Raw genomic sequence first — 17466 nt, forward strand, 5'->3', positions numbered from 1 at the left:
CAAAACAACTCAAGCGAGTGTGTGGGCTTTGGTTGTGTGTGGGCTTCAATGCAAGAAACACTTTGGAAATTGCTGGATTGAGCTGCAGTGACTGTGTTTTCGACCACTGCAGTATTTCGGCGTTGGTCACTTTTCATTTTTTCTCATTCTCCTCTGTTTCACGAGTTGGGAAACGAAGAAAGGTTTCCGAGGGGGCAGCTGTATGAAGCCCCAAACACGACGACGCGCACGAGCACGGCAGTCGCCACCACAATGGCGCGCAACGACTGCTGCTTCTGTGGCCATCACCATCGCCATTGCACTCGTCGCAGCTCTGTCTCTCTGCGGCGCGCTCGCAGTCGTGGAGGCGCAGGAGGACGGCACAGTGGTGGTCGGCCGTGAGACGCTCGCTGCATCATCATCACCATCACCGACAACGACGACGACGACGACAACCGTCCTGCCATCGGCAACACACACGCCCACGCCCTCGCCAACAGGCAGTCCCGACGAGCCCAACGCAGACGGCGGCGGCAACGGCGACGAGCTCTCGGTCAGCAGGACCATCTTTTTCATTCTGCTCGTGCTCGTTCTGTGCACGCTGCTCGTCTACCTCCTCATCCGGACAAAGTTCCACTACATCCCAGAGTCTCTCGCTGTCATGTTCATCGGTGAGCTCAGACAGCAAAATTTTGCCCTGGCGCGAATGGAGATTCTGCCTGACCCATCACTCAAAATTGTGCTCACCCCGTATGTAAACCCGTATGACCTTGATCGCTGTCGTTCGTTTTTTGGGCTTTACGATTTGCATTGTAGGTGGAATTCTCGGCATCATCACCCGATTGAGTGGAGACTACTGGACGAACGCAGAGCGGATTGATCCAACCGGGTTTTTCCTCATTCTGCTGCCTCCCATCATTCTCGAGTCGGGTTACTCGCTGCACAAGGTTTGTTTGCATTTGTTACTTGTGTTGTTTTGTTGACAAGAAAGTGGCTGTGAAGCATTGATCGTTGTGGGTTGGCCCTTTCGGTTTTCCTTTTGGGACTTGGTTTCAGGGCAACTTTTTCCACAATATCGGATCGATCCTAGTGTTTGCAGTGTTTGGAACCATCTTTTCCGCACTCTGCATCGGAGCTGGCGTGTTTGGCTTGGGCGTTGCGGGAGTGAGCTATCCGCTCTCTGCCGTTGAGAGGTAAACAAACCCCCCCCCCCCCTCCCTCCACCTCGATGAGCTCGGGGCACTCGCAATCATGGTACTCACCCCTCCTTCCGTCGTGGTTTTTTTGCTCTCTTTCGGGTCCATGCCCCGCGACAGCTTTGCCTTTGGGTCTCTCATCTCTGCCGTCGATCCGGTCGCCACAATTGCCATCTTCAACGCGTTGGATGTGGATCCGACGTTGAATATGCTGGTCTTTGGCGAGAGCGTGCTAAACGATGCTGTTTCGATCGTACTCACCAAGTAGGGTGGAAGCGACATGTGATGGTTTTGCCAGCAGCGCGTTTTCGACGCTCATTTGCTTTTGCTTGTCTGTGTCGATTTGCTTGTGTGTGTGTGTTTACCTCTAAAGCACCATTATTCAGTTTGCTACCGAGGAAATCACCGTTGCCGTCACCCTTACGGCACTGGGCAAGTTTTGCCTGGTCGGCGTGGGGTCGGCCTTGATTGGCGTGCTGTTTGGTCTGGTCAGCGCTCTGTTGCTCAAGTTTGTCGCGTTGCGCACCAAGCCTTCGCTGGAGTTTGCGATCGTGGTCATCTTTGCCTACGCTCCCTACTTTCTCGCCGAGTTTATCAGCATGTCTGGCATCATGGCCATTCTGTTTTGCGGCATTGTCATGGCGCACTACACGCACTTTAACTTGTCGCCCATCACCCAGATGACGACGCAGCAAGTCTTTCGCACGACTGCGTTCCTGGCTGAGACCTCGGTGTTTGCCTACCTTGGTCTTGCTCTGTTCAGCTTTGCCGACTTGATCTTTTCACCATCGCTTCTTGTGTGGAGCATTGTGAGTTTTTTGGGTGTTTTTTGTTGCTGTTTTCTCTTTGTTGGACTCGATGCGTGGGTTGTTTTCTGACCGGTCGGCTCCATGGTGCTGCCTTGTTGCAGGTCTTGTGCTTTATCGGACGCGCTGCCAACATCTTCCCGCTCTCCGCTCTTGTCAACCGCTTCCGAAGTGTCAAAATCACCCCAAAGTTCCAGTTTATCATGTGGTTTAGCGGTATGTGTGCCGTCAAGGACTGATCGAACGAGCGAGTGGCCGTTCTGCAGATGCGCTTGTTTCTCAACCACTACTTTTTGCCACCACCACCACCCCCCTCAATAGGTCTGCGCGGTGCAATAGCCTTTGCGCTCTCCATCCATCTTCCGTTGACTGTGTTTTCGCACGAATCCCGCAGCGCCTTGATTGCGACGACTTTGGTCATTGTTTTGTTCACTATTGTCTGTCTCGGCGGCACCACCCTGCCGCTCATCAAGCTGATTGGCGGTCGCCGCAGCGACCATGGCCCGCGCGCGTCAGATTCTGCCAATCCTCGGCGAGTGGTTATTTCCAAAACCCAAGAAATGGTACGAATGATGTCTGGGCCTTGCTCGGGGGTTTCTGGTGCAGTTTGGGGTGGTTTTCTGTGTGTGTGTGTTCCGCACCTCATGTTCAATGATGACAGGATGCCACCGTTGACGCCAGAGACATGGAAGGATCGACCACAACGCAGGCTCAGAGCTTTATTGAGAGGTTGGACACGAAATACCTGACACCCTTCTTCCGTAGAACGCTGACCTTGTCGGAGATTGACGCCGCACATTTCGAGCTTGAGACCATCACGGGCAAGCGCTACACCCAAGTCTCAGCAACCGATTCTGATCTGGAGATTAGTCGCGCGACGTCTCCGCTTACTGCCGAGCTGGCACCTGTCGGCGAGGAGCAAGAGGAGGACAATGACGACGACATTCTCTTCGACGTGCATGGCAACAATGGTGACAGTGACGCGCTCCTCAACCGCGGTCGCCGACGAGGCGTGCCTGCAAAGTCGACACCAGCGTTCCGACGAGGAATCGTACGTCGCGGCCCTTCCAACAACAACAACAACAACCTGTCCAAGGCCTCGGATTCGAAAGGGAAGCGCAGGCTGGTTGTTGACAATGATGGCGGGGCCTTCAGTGGACTGTCCGAGCGTGATTTTACTACCGAACGCGAAGAAGGCAGTAGTAGTGCTTTGCCATTCGAATTTGAGAATGATCTGACCACGGCGCGGTCATGATCAGCATCACGAGAATGGTTTTCTTATCTTGCTTTCTCTCGTTCGATCGCTTTTATTGTCCTCTGAGGGAATTTTTTGAACACAAAATCCTGTGGGTTTCCTTCTGCATGCTAACTTATTTTTTGTACCAAGCAATAAATCACACTGCTGATTCACACCTGTCAAACCCTCAAACGCGGCCAAGCCCAGCACAAAACCGCGCGCAACGTGAAGTTGAACGAAAAGTGACGGAAATTGCCAAAAAAAAAAAAGGAAAATAAAAAAATATCAATAAAAAAAAAACTTACTTTCCTAAAGTGAAAATCAGCTCTTTTCATCGTTGATCCTCGCACGTCTGTCCAGGGGATCGAACGGGACAGCTCCGTTACCAGTGTGCTTGATTTTGTGTGAGAGTTCTGGTGAAGCGAACGAAGGCGATAAAGTGAGAAACTGCAAACCAAACAATTGAAAAAAAAAAGCAAAAAAAAAAAAAAAAAAACTCTGCCAACCTAAAAACCGACCTTCCTAATGCGAAACCACAATGAGATGAACGCAAGAAGTAGCTTGTTCCTCGTGGTCCTGCCCACCGATGCTGCCAGCTCAATGTCGACTCTGTTGATCCCCGCTGTGGTGCGCTTATCTTTGTCTCTTGGTGCGTCGCTCGTTTGCTTCCTCAGACGTAGTTGCACTTTGAAAGTTGAAGGTTTCGTGATCTTGATTTTCCATCCCAAAACAGAAATAGATCATTATTCTTTTTTTTTTTCTCTGTTTTTTTTTTTCTCTATTTTTTTTTTAATTGATTTCTTCTCGATCTTCTTCTTCTTCTTCTTCCCCTGCGATGCTCGTTCGCAAGTCAACGACGCGCATGACAGCTGCGCTGGTGCTGCTGGCGGTGGGCTCGTCGCTCGCTGTGCTGCAGGCCGCCGCCTCGCGCACAACTTCAACTGGTAATTCTGGTTCCATCAATTTTTTTTTTTTTTTGTGGTGACCCAAATCACCGCCGCGGTCTCCTTTTGCACCCGACACCAGACACCAACGACACCCATCTCTCTCTCTCGCTCTCTCTCCCCCCCTCTCAAATCGAAGCGACACCCAGTCCTCCCCTGCTCTCTGCGGCGGCTTTCGTGGGCCCCATTGACGAGCTGGGCAATAAAACTCGTTTTAAAAGAACTTCAACGATTTTGTGGTTGGTTGCTCTGGGCCACCCGCGTTTGCCATCCCCCCTCACCCGCCCCTTTCCGCTTCCCCGTCCACATCTTTCTCCCCTTTCGTGGCACCGTTGTTTTATGCATTCATGTTTTGGCATCGAGTGGTCGCAGCGCTCGCGTCGCCACAGCCATCGCAAGCTGGTTTTTGTGGTTGTCAAGCCTATTTCCCGATGTCCGTCTCCGACTTGCTCGCTCCTCGTTCTTCCATTGATGCCTGGCGCCTTTCCCCTTCCTTCCTTCTTGCGCTTCGGCTCTCGATTTTCCTTTTTACTCAGCTGCTCCATTGTCGAGTGCGCGGCTGGCGAGTGCATCGCCTTTTTGCCGTTCCGTGACATTCGTGTTTTTCGTGTGATGTTCAAGTTGCCAAATTGAGTTTCGCAGCAGCATCACAAGTTCAGCGGCTTTTGTTTGCCGTGTGAAATGCCGTCTTCAGCCACCACGACAATTCTCTCATACGAGGCATTGCGTTCGCTTTGGAGGACAGTGAAAAAAAGTCGAGATCAAACAACAACCAACAACAAACAAACTAAAACAAACAAAAACATGCAAAAATGAAAAAGAGCGGCAAAATTTCGCGCCAAGTTGACTCACACCTTCTCATCGGCACGAATGCCGAATACTTTTCCCTTTATTGGAATTTGTTGTTGTTTATTATGACGTTGTTTTTTTTTATTGTTGATGTTGTTTTTCTATTGTTGATCTTGGCTGACTTGGTTGTTTTTGTAACCATTTTGGAAATTTGCGACAGATTATTTCTCGACACCGCAGCTGAGCAAGATTTACGCCGTGACAAGGGCCTCCGTGCGCGCCAACGATGCCAACTTGGAGGCCGACCATCGCCGCCAGGTCTGGGACGCGGTGGAGCCTCAACATACTTCTTTGCGCCGGCGCCAAACCACCGTTCAGGACGCAGACGAACTGGAGCACTGGAACCCGGAACGCCCATTCCCCGATCACATTGAAGTCTCATTCACCGCGGCTGACGGCTCTGCGGAAACCGTTCAAGCAGAGCTTGTCTACGGCTTTTTCGCCGACACGGCGCGAGTCTTCACAACCTCAACGGTCAATGGTGTCCAGGTCATTGAGCAGCATCGACCCGTTTTGCGGGCGTATCACGGACAAACCCTCACCGGACACCTCGTGTCTGTCGTCCTCCACGACGAGCCCGACTCGTTCCAGATGGTTGTTTTTGATCCGGCGGGCCACTACACCATCGAGCCGGCCATCCGTCATCTCCCCGACGTCGAGTCGCAGACGCAACGCCGCGCGCTCCAGGATGCGACGATGGCAACTGGCTTGATTTTGTTCCATGGTGTGGACGATGTCCAGGAGACGTTGAGCGATGCCGTGTTGAAAGACGAGGACAATGCTCGCCGCGCTGATGGTGCCAAGTCCCGCTCGCCCATTCCCCTGGCCAAGAGCATTCGCTTGCCCTCTGGCAACCAGCGCCGCGTCGCCCAGTGGACCAACTGCCTCCCAGCATCCGTTACGACTACGCAGGCCATCAACGTCGGGTATGCCATCGATGCGGGCTACTACCAATTCATGGGATCCAGCACCACGAATGTCCAGTACAGCGTTGTCGAAATCATGTCCTCGACGAACATGCTCTACAAGGCACAACTGAACGTGGTGATTCGGACGTCTACCCTCGACATTCGTACGACAACAAACTCGGACACGTGGAACCAAATCCCATCCACCCCGGGATCCCAGAGCTGCGGCCTGACCATCAACCAAGCACTCACTTCGTTTCAAACTTGGCGCCAAGCCAAGCCGGCAACCGAGACCAACGGTCTGTATCACTTGCTGACGTACTGCTACCCGTCTCCCGGAACCGTGGGCTTGGCCACAGTGGGCTGCCTGTGCAACCGCCGGTATGGCGGCGTTTCTTCGACGTCCTCGCAGACCTGGATTACTGTGGCTCACGAGATGGGACACAACTTTAACGCCCAGCACACTTTTGACGTCGGTGGTCTCATGGACTATGGCGATGGCACGTACCTGGGCGAGTACCAGTTCCACCCCAACAACAAGGCCGAGGTTTGTTCGCACATGACCGCCAGCAGGGCTGCCAACTATGCCGGTACCTACACGGTGCCATCTTGCTGGAGCAACTACCAAGCCATCTGCGGCAACGGCAATATCGAGCCGGGCGAAGATTGCGACGACACGTCTGCGTGCTGCTCCAACTGCAAATTTGCCAACCCGAGCTATGAATGCTCTGGTGGCCCCTGTTGCACATCCTGCATGTTTGTGATGCCAAACACGCTTTGCATGAGTTCGAAAGGCCAGTGCATGAACGGCCGCTGCGTCAACCTCGCCGGTGGTTGCGAATCGTACAGCAACGTGAAGATGTGCCCGACGTCACCCGTCACCACCAGTAATCAGTGCGCGTTGAATTGCAAGTACAGCTCCTCGTCCTCTTGCACCCCTGCTTCTTCGATTGGTGGCATCGTTACGACACTGTTTTTGCCGCTCGGCACGGTGTGCTCAAGGAGCCCTTACAGCACTTGCCAGACGTCTGGCAGCAGCGTCGCCTGTCTGGCTGCCACCATCTACACTTGGAACACTGGTTCTTGGTCTGCATGCTCCCCGTCGTGCGGCGCTGGCACCCAGACCCGCACCGTCACTTGTGTCAATGGTGCGAGCACAACCGTTTCCGATTCTCTCTGCACCGGTACAAAGCCAGCCACCTCACAGTCCTGCAACAACGGTGCATGTGGCTCGTATGCTTGGCAACAGTCTGGATTCGGCGCGTGCTCTGTGCCCTGCGGCTCTGGCACGCAGACGCAGACGGTTCAGTGCGTGAATACTGCTTCCGGCAACGCCGTTGTGGCTGACTCCTTCTGCACCGGCACCAAGCCGAGCACATCTCAATCGTGCTCGTCGACTGCGTGCGGTTGGTACACTGGCTCGTTTGGCGCATGCTCCCCGTCTTGCGGCGCTGGCACTCAAACTCGCACTGTCGAGTGCCGAACCAATGCAGGCAACGGTGTGGCTGCCTCATCGACTTATTGCACTGGCACTCAACCTGCTACTTCGCAATCTTGCAACAATGGCGCCTGCCCTGCTTACGCTTGGCAGCAATCTGGATTCGGCGCGTGCTCTGTGCCCTGCGGCTCTGGAACGCAAACTCAGACCGTTCAATGCGTCAACACCGCTGCTAGCAACGCTGTTGTTGCCGATTCCCTGTGCACCGGCACCAAGCCAAGTACCTCTCAATCGTGTTCTTCGACTGCGTGTGGCTGGTTTACTGGCTCGTTCGGTGCATGCTCTCCTTCTTGTGGCGTTGGCACACAGACGCGCACTGTCGAGTGCCGAACGAACGCTGGCAACGGTGTTGCCGCTTCGTCCACGTATTGCACTGGCACTCAGCCTGCTACTTCACAATCGTGCAACAATGGCGCCTGCCCTGTCTACTCTTGGCAGCAATCTGGATTCGGCGCTTGCTCTGTGCCCTGCGGCTCTGGAACACAAACTCAAACCGTTCAGTGCGTCAACACCGCTGCTAGCAACGCTGTTGTGGCCGATTCCCTGTGCACTGGCACCAAGCCGAGCACATCTCAATCCTGCTCGTCGACTGCGTGTGGCTGGTTTACTGGTTCGTTCGGTGCATGCTCTCCTTCTTGTGGCGCTGGCACCCAAACCCGCACTGTCGAATGCCGAACGAACGCTGGCAACGGCGTTGCCGCTTCGTCCACGTACTGCACTGATACCCAGCCAGCCGCTTCGCAATCTTGCAACAACGGTGCATGCGGTAGCTACGTTTGGCAACAATCTGGATTCGGCGCTTGCTCTGTGCCCTGCGGCTCGGGAACGCAAACTCAAACTGTTCAATGCGTCAACACCGCTGCTAGCAACGCTGTTGTTGCCGATTCCCTGTGCACTGGCACCAAGCCAAGTACCTCTCAATCCTGCTCGTCGACTGCGTGTGGCTGGTTTACTGGTTCGTTCGGTGCATGCTCTCCTTCTTGTGGCGCTGGCACCCAAACCCGCACTGTCGAATGCCGAACGAACGCTGGCAACGGCGTTGCCGCTTCGTCCACGTATTGCACTGGCACTCAGCCTGCTACTTCACAGTCTTGCAACAATGGCGCCTGCCCCGTCTACGCTTGGAAACAATCTGGATTTGGCGCTTGCTCGGTGCCCTGCGGCTCTGGCACGCAGACTCAGACCGTCCAATGCGTCAACACTGCCGCTGGCGACGCGATCGTGTCTGATTCTCTCTGCACTGGCACCAAGCCAAGCGCTTCTCAATCGTGCTCCTCGACTGTTTGCGGCTGGTATGCAGGCACGTTCGGTGTTTGCTCTGTGACTTGCAGCGGCACTGGCACCCAAACGCGCACGGTCGAGTGTCGCACAAACGGCGGCAATGGAGCGACGGTTGCAGACACGTATTGCTCTGGAACCCAACCCGCTAGCTCGCAGTCATGCAACAATGGAGCTTGCCCAACGTATGCTTGGCAGCAGTCTGGTTTTGGAGCCTGCTCACCATCTTGCGGAGCCGGCACACAGACCCAAACCGTTCAATGCGTCAACACTGCTGCCGCCAACGCTGTCGTGTCAGATTCCCTCTGCACTGGCACCAAGCCCAGCACTTCTCAGGCTTGTAATAACGGCGTGTGCCCCTCGTACTCGTGGCAGCAGTCTGGATTTGGTGGCTGCACGCAACCCTGCGGCGGAGGAACGCAATCTCAAACCGTGCAGTGCGTGAACACTGCTGCTGGAAATGCAGTCGTGGCCGATAGCTTGTGCACCGGCACAAAGCCGGCGACCTCTCAATCCTGCAACACTGGCGCTTGCCCCAGCTACTCGTGGCAGCAGTCTGGCTTTGGTGCTTGCTCTGCCTCTTGCGGAACCGGTACTCAGACCCAAACCGTGCAGTGCGTCAATACTGCCAGCGGCAACACTGTTGTTGCCGACTCGCTTTGCAGCGGCACAAAGCCCGCCTCGTCGCGAAATTGCAACACGCACGTTTGCCCACCCGCCATCGATTGCTCCTGCACTGCTTGGTCTGTGTTTGCCCCTTGCTCGGTGTCCTGCGGCTCTGGCGTTCAAAAGAGCTACCGCACCTGCACGGAAGCTCGGGATGGAGGTCGCACGTGCGCCCAGCTCGGCCTGACCAGCACGGTTCGTCAACAGGCGTGCAACACTCAGGCTTGTCCAGTTGATTGCTCGTGTGGCGCGTGGACTGGACCGACCGCTTGCTCTGCCACGTGCGGTGGCGGCAAGCAGACCTACACTCGCACCTGTACCGAAGCCTCGGCTGGCGGCCTGACCTGTGCTGCCATGGGCCTGAAGACAACCCGTCAAGTCACATGCAACAGTGGTTCTTGCCCCACCCCGGCCAACCGCGACTGTTCGTGCTCTGCTTGGTCGTCGTGGAGCACATGCTCGCGCAACTGTGGCACCGGAGCTCAGTTCCGCACTCGCACCTGCAGCGCGGCGGTCGGCAGCGGCCAGACTTGCGCTGCTCTCGGCTTGACTTCGACGTCCGAGTATCGCTCGTGCAATTCGTTTGTGTGCGCGCTGCCGACCAAGTATATGGTTGCGCTCTTTTCCTTTGATGGCTCTGGTCCCTCGTTTACCGACTCTCAGGGCAACGTTTTCTCCTGGTCGTCCGCTTTGACTCGTCGCGACACGTCCACGACTGTCCCTGCGATTCGTGGAAATGCAGCCGAATTTGGTGGTAGTGCCAGCATGGCCTTGACATCCGGGCCGCGCCTGTACGAGGTGACCCTGTCTGCCTTCATTCAGCCCTCTGCCATGGCCTCGGGCACCGCGTTCATCCGTGCACCCAATGCCGGCACCACCAATTTCTTTGTGAGCTTCCGCACGAACGGCGGCCGTGTGACGCCGTTTGTCAACGTCGGATCGACAACTCTGGCCGCCACTCTGTCCAGCAGCATTCCGACGACGTCGTGGAGCCACATTGCGGTGACGCTGAACGCCGATGGCGCGCTGACCGTTTACCTGAACGGCACGCAGGTGGCCGCGCGCACCGGCGCAACCATCCCGACCACGTCGATTGCGCCTGGCAACTGGGAAGTCGCTTGCTTTGATGCCGAGACAAACTGCTACTCTGGCGCCATGGACGAGCTGTCCGTGTGGAATGCGGCGCTCTCTGCAGAAGAGGTTGCCGAGCTGTACAACCGCTACTTCTCTGGCTTGAGCTCGACGTCGGATCGCGGTTCTCCTGCACCAGCCAGCGGCTCGGATGGCGGCTCATCCATCGTTCCGGTGATTGTCGGCGTGCTCATCGGCTTGCTTGTTGTTTTGATCATTGTTATTGTGTTGGTGCGTCGCCATCGTCGCAATGCCAACTACAACCACGTCAAGAAGATGGCTCGTCGGAACAGTGTCGATTCCAACGACTCGCTCGGTCGTGACAAGACTGCCGGCTCTTTGGACACACAGACACCGGCCTTGATCACCAATGCTCGCGCCAACAAGCATCAATCACTGGCCACCATGGCCGTGACTGCCAATCCTCTCCTTTCAGCACCAGCAGCGGCAGCCCCTGCTCCGGCCAAGAAGCCTGGTCGCCTCGGTCAAATGACGTTTGGTCGCCGGAGCGCAGCGTCCAATGCTGCCGCAGCCGGTGCAGCTGACAACGCGGTTGAGCAGCCTGAGGTCGGCGCCCTGTTCCGTGCTCAGTATGCGTACCAGCCCCATCAATCGGATGAGCTTGAACTGGCCATTGGCGACGTTATTCACGTTACTTCGCAATCGGATGATGGCTGGATGCTGGGCAAGAACAACCGCACCAAGAAGCATGGTGTGTGCCCTGGCAACTATCTCGTTCGAATGGACGCGAATGACACGACCGCCATTCCCACTGGCACCTTGTCTGTAGCTGCCGCGAAGGCAGCGGAAGCGGCTTCGTCCTCGCCTGCCAAGGCGCCCAAGCCCGCCAAGCTTCCTCGTCCGACTGTTTCCGAGACTGCCAATCCGGTCTTCTCCCACACCAACAATGACACTCCCTCGCCCAAGCCCACTCCCCCTGCCAAGCCGTCCACGTTGCCTCCGAAGCTCGGATCCAACTACAACAGATTGGGCTCGTCCGACTCACTGCTGGACTCACCCACGTCCCCACCTTCGAAACCCGCTCCCCTCGCGCCTGCTTCCGCCGCGCCATCGAAACCCGCTCCCCTTGCGCCTGCTTCCGCCGCGCCATCGAAGCCCGCTCCGATTGCTGCAAAGCCCAGTCCCATTGCGCCCAAACCAGCCCCGATTGCATCCAAGCCGACTCCGCCGGCCGGCAAGCCAACTCCTCCGCCAGGAAAGCCTCTCCCTGTTGACAAGCCCACGCCACCCGCTGGAAAGCCCGCGCCACCCGCTGGGAAGCCCGCTCCTCCACCTGGCAAACCATCCAAGCCGTCGGCTTCCCAATCCGAGCTTTAACATTTGGGGTCCTTCTACTTTTGTCTAGTTTTCCATCGTTCTTTTTTTCCGCTTGCATGTTTTCTTTCTTTCTCTCTTGCTTCATTCTATCCACAGCTTTCTCTCCAAGCTATCATTTTATCCTCTCTTCGTGTGTTCACCGTGTTTCGTTTTCTCCACTCATTCATCTCACACGATTACGTTGACGTAATCCGTGTCAGGAGAAAAAAGTGAGCTGTTCTTCGTTCCGCTGCGACGTTCAAGGGACACAGCTGCGCTGGTCTCTTTTGTCAACGCGTCTGCCTTGTTTTGTTATTTGTATCATGAATGAATCAGCTTCTACTTTGTTCTGTTTTTGCAAGAATCCTTCAAACATTTAGGTTTAGCTTTCATCGTTTCACCCATTCCCTTCCACCCATTCGTCAGCCCTCGTTTGTTCGTTTGACCAAGTAAAATAGAAAGATTGAGATGCTGCTAAGCTCAGTCTTCGGGTAAACCAACATGTCGATTGCTCAGCAGCGCCTCAGTGAGGAGCGCAAGGCCTTCCGCCGCGACCATCCCTTTGTGCGTGCTTGTCCATTTGTGTTTCCCCCCCCCCCCATCCACCTAGTTTGCCTTGTGAATGTGCAGTTCTGAGCGAGAGTAGGCTGTGGCAAGTCGATCCTGTCGACGACCATGTTGCTCATCTCTCTCTCTCTGTTTCTCTCTGTTTCTCTCTCGCTCTCTTTGGCAGGGCTTCTACGCAAGACCGGCGACGCTTCCGGATGGCAGCATGAACATGCTCGAATGGGAGTGCGGTGAGTCTCTTCCATCACTGCCTTCGCTTCGATGGACGACAAGAGCGAGTTTGCTGTACTTTGGCTCGTGTGGTCGCTGCGCACCCCCCATCATCATCAGCATCGGTGGCCGCTCCGAACCAGAGCATCAATGATGTCTATTCTCGCTTGTTTATGCATCTTGGGTGCTGGTCCTCGGGTTGACCTGCTCGGGCGTGCTGTTGCCGTTCCACTTCCACTCACTCGCTCACTCACTCACTCACTCACTCACTCTGCTTTTTGCTTCGCTTCTCAATCGTCGTCTGCCGTTTTCTAACGCGAACTCTCCGATAATCGTGGATTTTGCTCGGTTTTTCACAACTGGCGCGTCGCTCCGCTTCTTGTTTTCTGCTTTGCAGGCATCCCCGGAAAGAAAGAGGTAACGATTTTCGCGCGCTTTTTTGTTCTTTCTGAGAGATTTTGAAATTCTGGGATTGTTGTTTATTTCTGAGAGGCTTTTGTCTTGCTTGAACTTGTATTTTTGGTGTTTGTTGCGAGGAGACCTCTGGTTTGGATTTTGAATCCGTTTGTTTGTTTCTAACGTGCTCTCTTTCGCTTGAATTACAGTCTGACTGGGAAGGCGGGACGTACAAGCTGCGAATGCTGTTTTCAGAGGACTTTCCATCGCTGCCTCCAAAGTGTTAGTGTTCAGACGGACTGGATGCTCATCCTTGCGCGACCAGCTCTAACAACCCTTGCGTTGACTCAAAAACAGGCAAGTTTGATCCTCCGCTCTTCCACCCGAACGTCTTCCCCTCGGGCACCGTCTGCCTGTCGTTGTTGGATGCTGACAAAGACTGGCGTCCAGCAATTACTATTAAGCAGGTACAAATTTACTCTTGGCTTGTTTTTGTTTTTGTTTTTGTTTTTGTTTTTCTTAATTTCGGTCATCCGTGCTCATATGGGCTTCTTGGCGCAGATTCTTCTGGGCATTCAAGGATTGCTAACAGAGCCTAACCTGCTCGACCCAGCACAAGTGGATGCGTACGACACATTGAGGTAACAAACAAGGGGGGAGTGTTTGGTTGCGTGGTCGAGTTCTTCAAACCGAGCTTGTTGAGTCTCATATCTGAGCATCCGACCTCTCATTAGAAACAATCCTGAACTGTACAAGAAGCGCGTCCGCGAGCAGGCCGCCAAGTTTAAGACATGATGCGATCTTTGTGAAGGGCTGCTTTGTTTTTGTTATCCGCCTCGAGTGCATCACAAATGAACAAAAAAAAAAAGCTTAAACCTCAATTTCTTTTCCACTTTGCCCCCCCCCCCCGATACTTGCGAAAATGATTTGGTTGTTGGTACTCGATGCTTTTATTGGAAGTTGTTGGGACTACAGAAAAACAGGCAGCTGTGTCTTACACACCCTTGTTGTAATAGAGAGTTGTGATGGGATCGCCCTTGGGTGTGCGCATTTGGTGGAAGCGGGTCTCGAGCTTGGACGTCTCCACCGGCATGACCTGAGGGAAGGTGGCAATGGCAAGGGGCAAGGCACCCCAGATGGCGCCAGCAATGACGCCGACCTCGACGGCCATGCGGACACGCGGGTTGCTCTTGAGGAAGGCGGTACGGTTGAGGCCGCTCATAATCACGGGCGGGAGAATGAGGATGGGTACGGGAAGGAGGACGCGCGTGACGGCGACCTGCTTCAGGCAAATCTTGCCGGCCTCCTGGGAGCGGCCCACGAGGTTGCCCTCGCTGTCGCGCACATCGATGCCCGTCTCGGCCTCGCCGCGGCGCATGAGGTACATGTTGGCAACACCAGCTGAGGCGACGGCAACGAACGGCACGACGGTGCGAACAACGCCGCGCACGGCGGGAGGCAAGTTGGTCGCGCGCTTGACGAGCTCGCCCAGACCAACAGCCGTGCCCACCGAGATGGCAGACGCAGCGCCGTACGCCGTGGCAATCTCGGCAGTGGACTGGGGCGCGTTGGCGTTTCGGTTGCTGTAGTTGAAACCAGCATTGAATGTCTGGTTGATCCATTGCCACATGACCGTGTTGAGCACCGTCGGAGGCGACATGAGCATGCCAGCAATGATTGGGACGTTCGCCGGGACGAACGCACTCATCCGGAACACTGCGGGGATGGGCTCGTTCGTGTCTGGGTGCAGAATGGCCTCCTTGATCCTGCGGGCCTCCCACATCTGCGCGTCGGTGACTTGTCCGGGCTGTCCCGGGTTGATCTTGCCAGCCTTGAACGCAGCGAGCAGGTCGACAGACTCCTTGAGCTTGGCGTCGGACGTAAGCAGCAGCATTGGATCAACGAGGTCAAAGAAGTGGCGAACGCGTCCGCTGAACGCCGACTGGTCGTACCTGCACAAAGCCAAGATGGGGGGGGGGGAAGTTGGTGTTGTGGAATCGGACGTGACGCACAAGCAGCCAAGGAGGTCAATGTATGGTGGGGGGGAAGGGAACGGTCACGTCTTGTGCCTCTCATCCACTCTATCACTCTATCACCCTATCACTCTATCACTCTATCACTCTCTCAACCTCACTCAATGCAAGTCAGTCGTTCCAACAAAAGTCAAGTCAAAGTGGGAAGCGAGTCCTTGCGCAATCCAAATTGCTCAAAATCTCACTCAAAATCTCAAACGCAATGGACTTCCACTCACTCACTCACTCACTCACTCACTCACTCACTCACCTCATTGCAGCCGCTTCAGAGACACTCACTCAGTCCCAAAGCCAAGTGAAGCCTCATTCCATCCTCGTTTCAATCGAACGCCCGAATGAAGCCTCACTCAATGACCTTCACTCAATAGCTCAGTTCGCCGTAGCTCAGCTTCCAGCTCCCCCTCCTCCTTCCCCCGCCACACGATGTGCTTGATTTAAAACGATGAGGGGGGGGGGGAAACCTGCCTCGGCTTGTCCAGCGTGAACTTTGGCACTTCGGACGACGACATTCTAACAAAAAACGTAAGAAAGTTGGACTGCGTCTGAGAAACTGCGAAAGGTCGCAAATCTCAGCTCAGAGCACAGTCAAACCAAAACACACACAAACACACAAACCTACGCATTTATTACCATACTACAGCTGAGCTTGACCTCCATATCCAGTTCTCTTATTGTTCTATTGAATGGATTTGGTGAGCGGGCGTCGCAGTCGCATTGCCGAGTGCACTGCAGCGGACGTCCTGCTCGCCCAATCACTAGTATCATCATCATCATCATCGTCATCATCATCACTAGTATCATCATCATCATCATCATCATCATCACCATCGGTAACACTGGGGTCGACAGGCGCACTGAGATTGTCGTCGTCGTCGTCGTGCCCGCTCGCTGCTCGCCATGCTGCAACAAGGCCGTCGCTCGACTACTTCCAAGTACTACTACTGAATTCAATCGTGTTGCCCATGTTTGCAATATTGATCTTTGGGGTGGGGAAGTTGATGCGGTCGTACATTACTGACAACCTGTTGTGCGTTGCGTTTTACCTCGCTCTGCAATAGGGGTGCAAGTGGGCGCCAGATGGATCGTGCCTGCTCGTTGGCGCAAGTGATCATACATTGCGATTGTTCGCATTGCCGTATTATGCAATAGCCGATCAGCAAGCTCCGGAACCAGACACAGATCAACCCAAATCAGAGCACGCTCAGACACTGAGCAATTCTACCGCAAGTAACAATCATAACGCGTCATCGTCCAACCACGAGCAGCTGGGCATGACGTCAAAAGACAGTCTTGAGGAACTCGTGCCCACGGCTGGCGAATGGCTGCCGTTTCTCCAGACGACCCGCGGCGAATCCATCTACGACTTTGCATGGTATCCGCAGATGAACAGTTCCGTCGATCCTGCGACGGCGTGCTTTGCCACGACAGCTCGCGCACACCCGGTGCATCTAGTTGACGCGTATACCGGAGAAACACGCTGTAGCTACCGGTCGTACGACGACAAGGACGAAATTGCCAGTCCGTTCTCGCTTGGATTTTCGCAAGACGGGACGCGGCTGATGTGTGGGCATCAAGACCTCATCGACATTTTCGATACACTGCGTCCCGGTCGAGAGTGCACTTCATTACGACTGCGCGCACGAGGGAAACGATTACGCCGTGCGTTGCGACAGGAGCGCAACAACGCAGACCAAACAGCGACGCCTGTTCGACGACCCGCAGCCAACAACAATGCCCATCATCCTGTCGAACAAGGTGGCATTATTTCTTGTTTCGCAACTCCAAGCGACAACGCTCCGTACTTTGCTGCAGGCTCGTACGACGGCACCGTCGGGCTGTACAGCTCGGCGTCGGATAATCCTGTTATTGACCTCCTCGCGGGCCCTTCTGGCGGTATAACGCAGCTAGCAATTACGCCAGATAATCGCTATCTCATCGCTGGTGGTCGCAAGTCGCCTGACATGGTTGCGTGGGATTTGCGCAACATGGCTTTCCCACTGTGTCGGTTTGCGCGCAGCTGTTCGAGCTACCAACGGCTCGCTTTTGACTTGGAGGGTGCAGTCTCGGGCAGCACTGGCTGGATGGTGGCCGGGAGCGATCGTGGCATTGCCAGCGCTTACTGGCTGCCGTCGTTCCTCTCGATCGCGTCTATGGTGTCTTCCGATTGGCTGAATCCGACCGCAGATACCCCTTCTGTCTCGCCCGACAAACCACCATCCACTATGCTGTTCAAGGCGGATGAAAAGGCTTCCTTCCAGGCGCACTCGCAGTCGCCAATCAATGGTATCAGCATCCATCCATATTTCCCAATCATTGCTACCTGCAGCGGAGAGAGGCCCCAGCTGCTCACTTCGGAGGCCGAGCCTGCGCCACCAGTCGATTCACCATCAGTCACGCTTTGGCAAGTCCCTGCTCGCGCTGTAACATAAAGTTTCTGCGGATCGATTTATT

At 55.0% G+C, this 17466-nt stretch overlaps 5 protein-coding genes across 5 annotated transcripts; 4 read left to right on the plus strand and 1 right to left on the minus strand.

The window, feature by feature from the left end:
• Window positions 1-134: 134 nt before the first annotated feature.
• CAOG_04631 (sodium/hydrogen exchanger 8) lies at window positions 135-3391 on the plus strand. Its single transcript, XM_004347328.2, has 8 exons — window positions 135-650; window positions 796-926; window positions 1036-1172; window positions 1296-1439; window positions 1549-1984; window positions 2086-2197; window positions 2303-2544; window positions 2643-3391. The coding sequence occupies exons 1-8, from the start codon at window positions 203-205 to the stop codon at window positions 3234-3236; spliced, it is 2244 nt and encodes a 747-aa protein (XP_004347378.1). The 5' UTR covers window positions 135-202; the 3' UTR covers window positions 3237-3391.
• A 586-nt stretch (window positions 3392-3977) lies between these two features.
• CAOG_04632 (thrombospondin) lies at window positions 3978-11830 on the plus strand (the record flags this gene model as incomplete). The annotated part of the gene is made up of 2 exons (XM_004347329.2): window positions 3978-4162; window positions 5172-11830. Exons 1-2 carry the CDS (start codon window positions 4054-4056, stop codon window positions 11828-11830), a joined length of 6768 nt encoding a protein of 2255 aa, XP_004347379.1. The 5' UTR covers window positions 3978-4053.
• A 468-nt stretch (window positions 11831-12298) lies between these two features.
• Window positions 12299-13863, plus strand: CAOG_04633 (ubiquitin-conjugating enzyme E2I). Its single transcript, XM_004347330.2, has 7 exons — window positions 12299-12373; window positions 12543-12606; window positions 12984-13003; window positions 13192-13264; window positions 13340-13449; window positions 13544-13623; window positions 13717-13863. Exons 1-7 carry the CDS (start codon window positions 12311-12313, stop codon window positions 13775-13777), a joined length of 471 nt encoding a protein of 156 aa, XP_004347380.1. The 5' UTR covers window positions 12299-12310; the 3' UTR covers window positions 13778-13863.
• Window positions 13864-13910: 47 nt separating this feature from the next.
• CAOG_04634 (sideroflexin-5) lies at window positions 13911-15547 on the minus strand. Its single transcript, XM_004347331.2, has 2 exons — window positions 15481-15547; window positions 13911-14934 (listed from the first exon to the last, which is right to left on the minus strand). The coding sequence occupies exons 1-2, from the start codon at window positions 15522-15524 to the stop codon at window positions 13977-13979; spliced, it is 1002 nt and encodes a 333-aa protein (XP_004347381.2). The 5' UTR covers window positions 15525-15547; the 3' UTR covers window positions 13911-13976.
• A 151-nt stretch (window positions 15548-15698) lies between these two features.
• On the plus strand, window positions 15699-17459 carry CAOG_04635 (WD repeat-containing protein 79; the record flags this gene model as incomplete). Its single annotated transcript, XM_004347332.2, has 2 exons — window positions 15699-15947; window positions 16074-17459. 2 exons carry the CDS (start codon window positions 15699-15701, stop codon window positions 17442-17444), a joined length of 1620 nt encoding a protein of 539 aa, XP_004347382.1. The 3' UTR covers window positions 17445-17459.
• Window positions 17460-17466: the final 7 nt, after the last annotated feature.

The sequence above is a fragment of the Capsaspora owczarzaki genome, assembly GCF_000151315.2.
Source record: "Capsaspora owczarzaki ATCC 30864 unplaced genomic scaffold supercont2.7, whole genome shotgun sequence".
NCBI classification, from domain to species: domain Eukaryota; class Filasterea; order Ministeriida; family Capsasporidae; genus Capsaspora; species Capsaspora owczarzaki.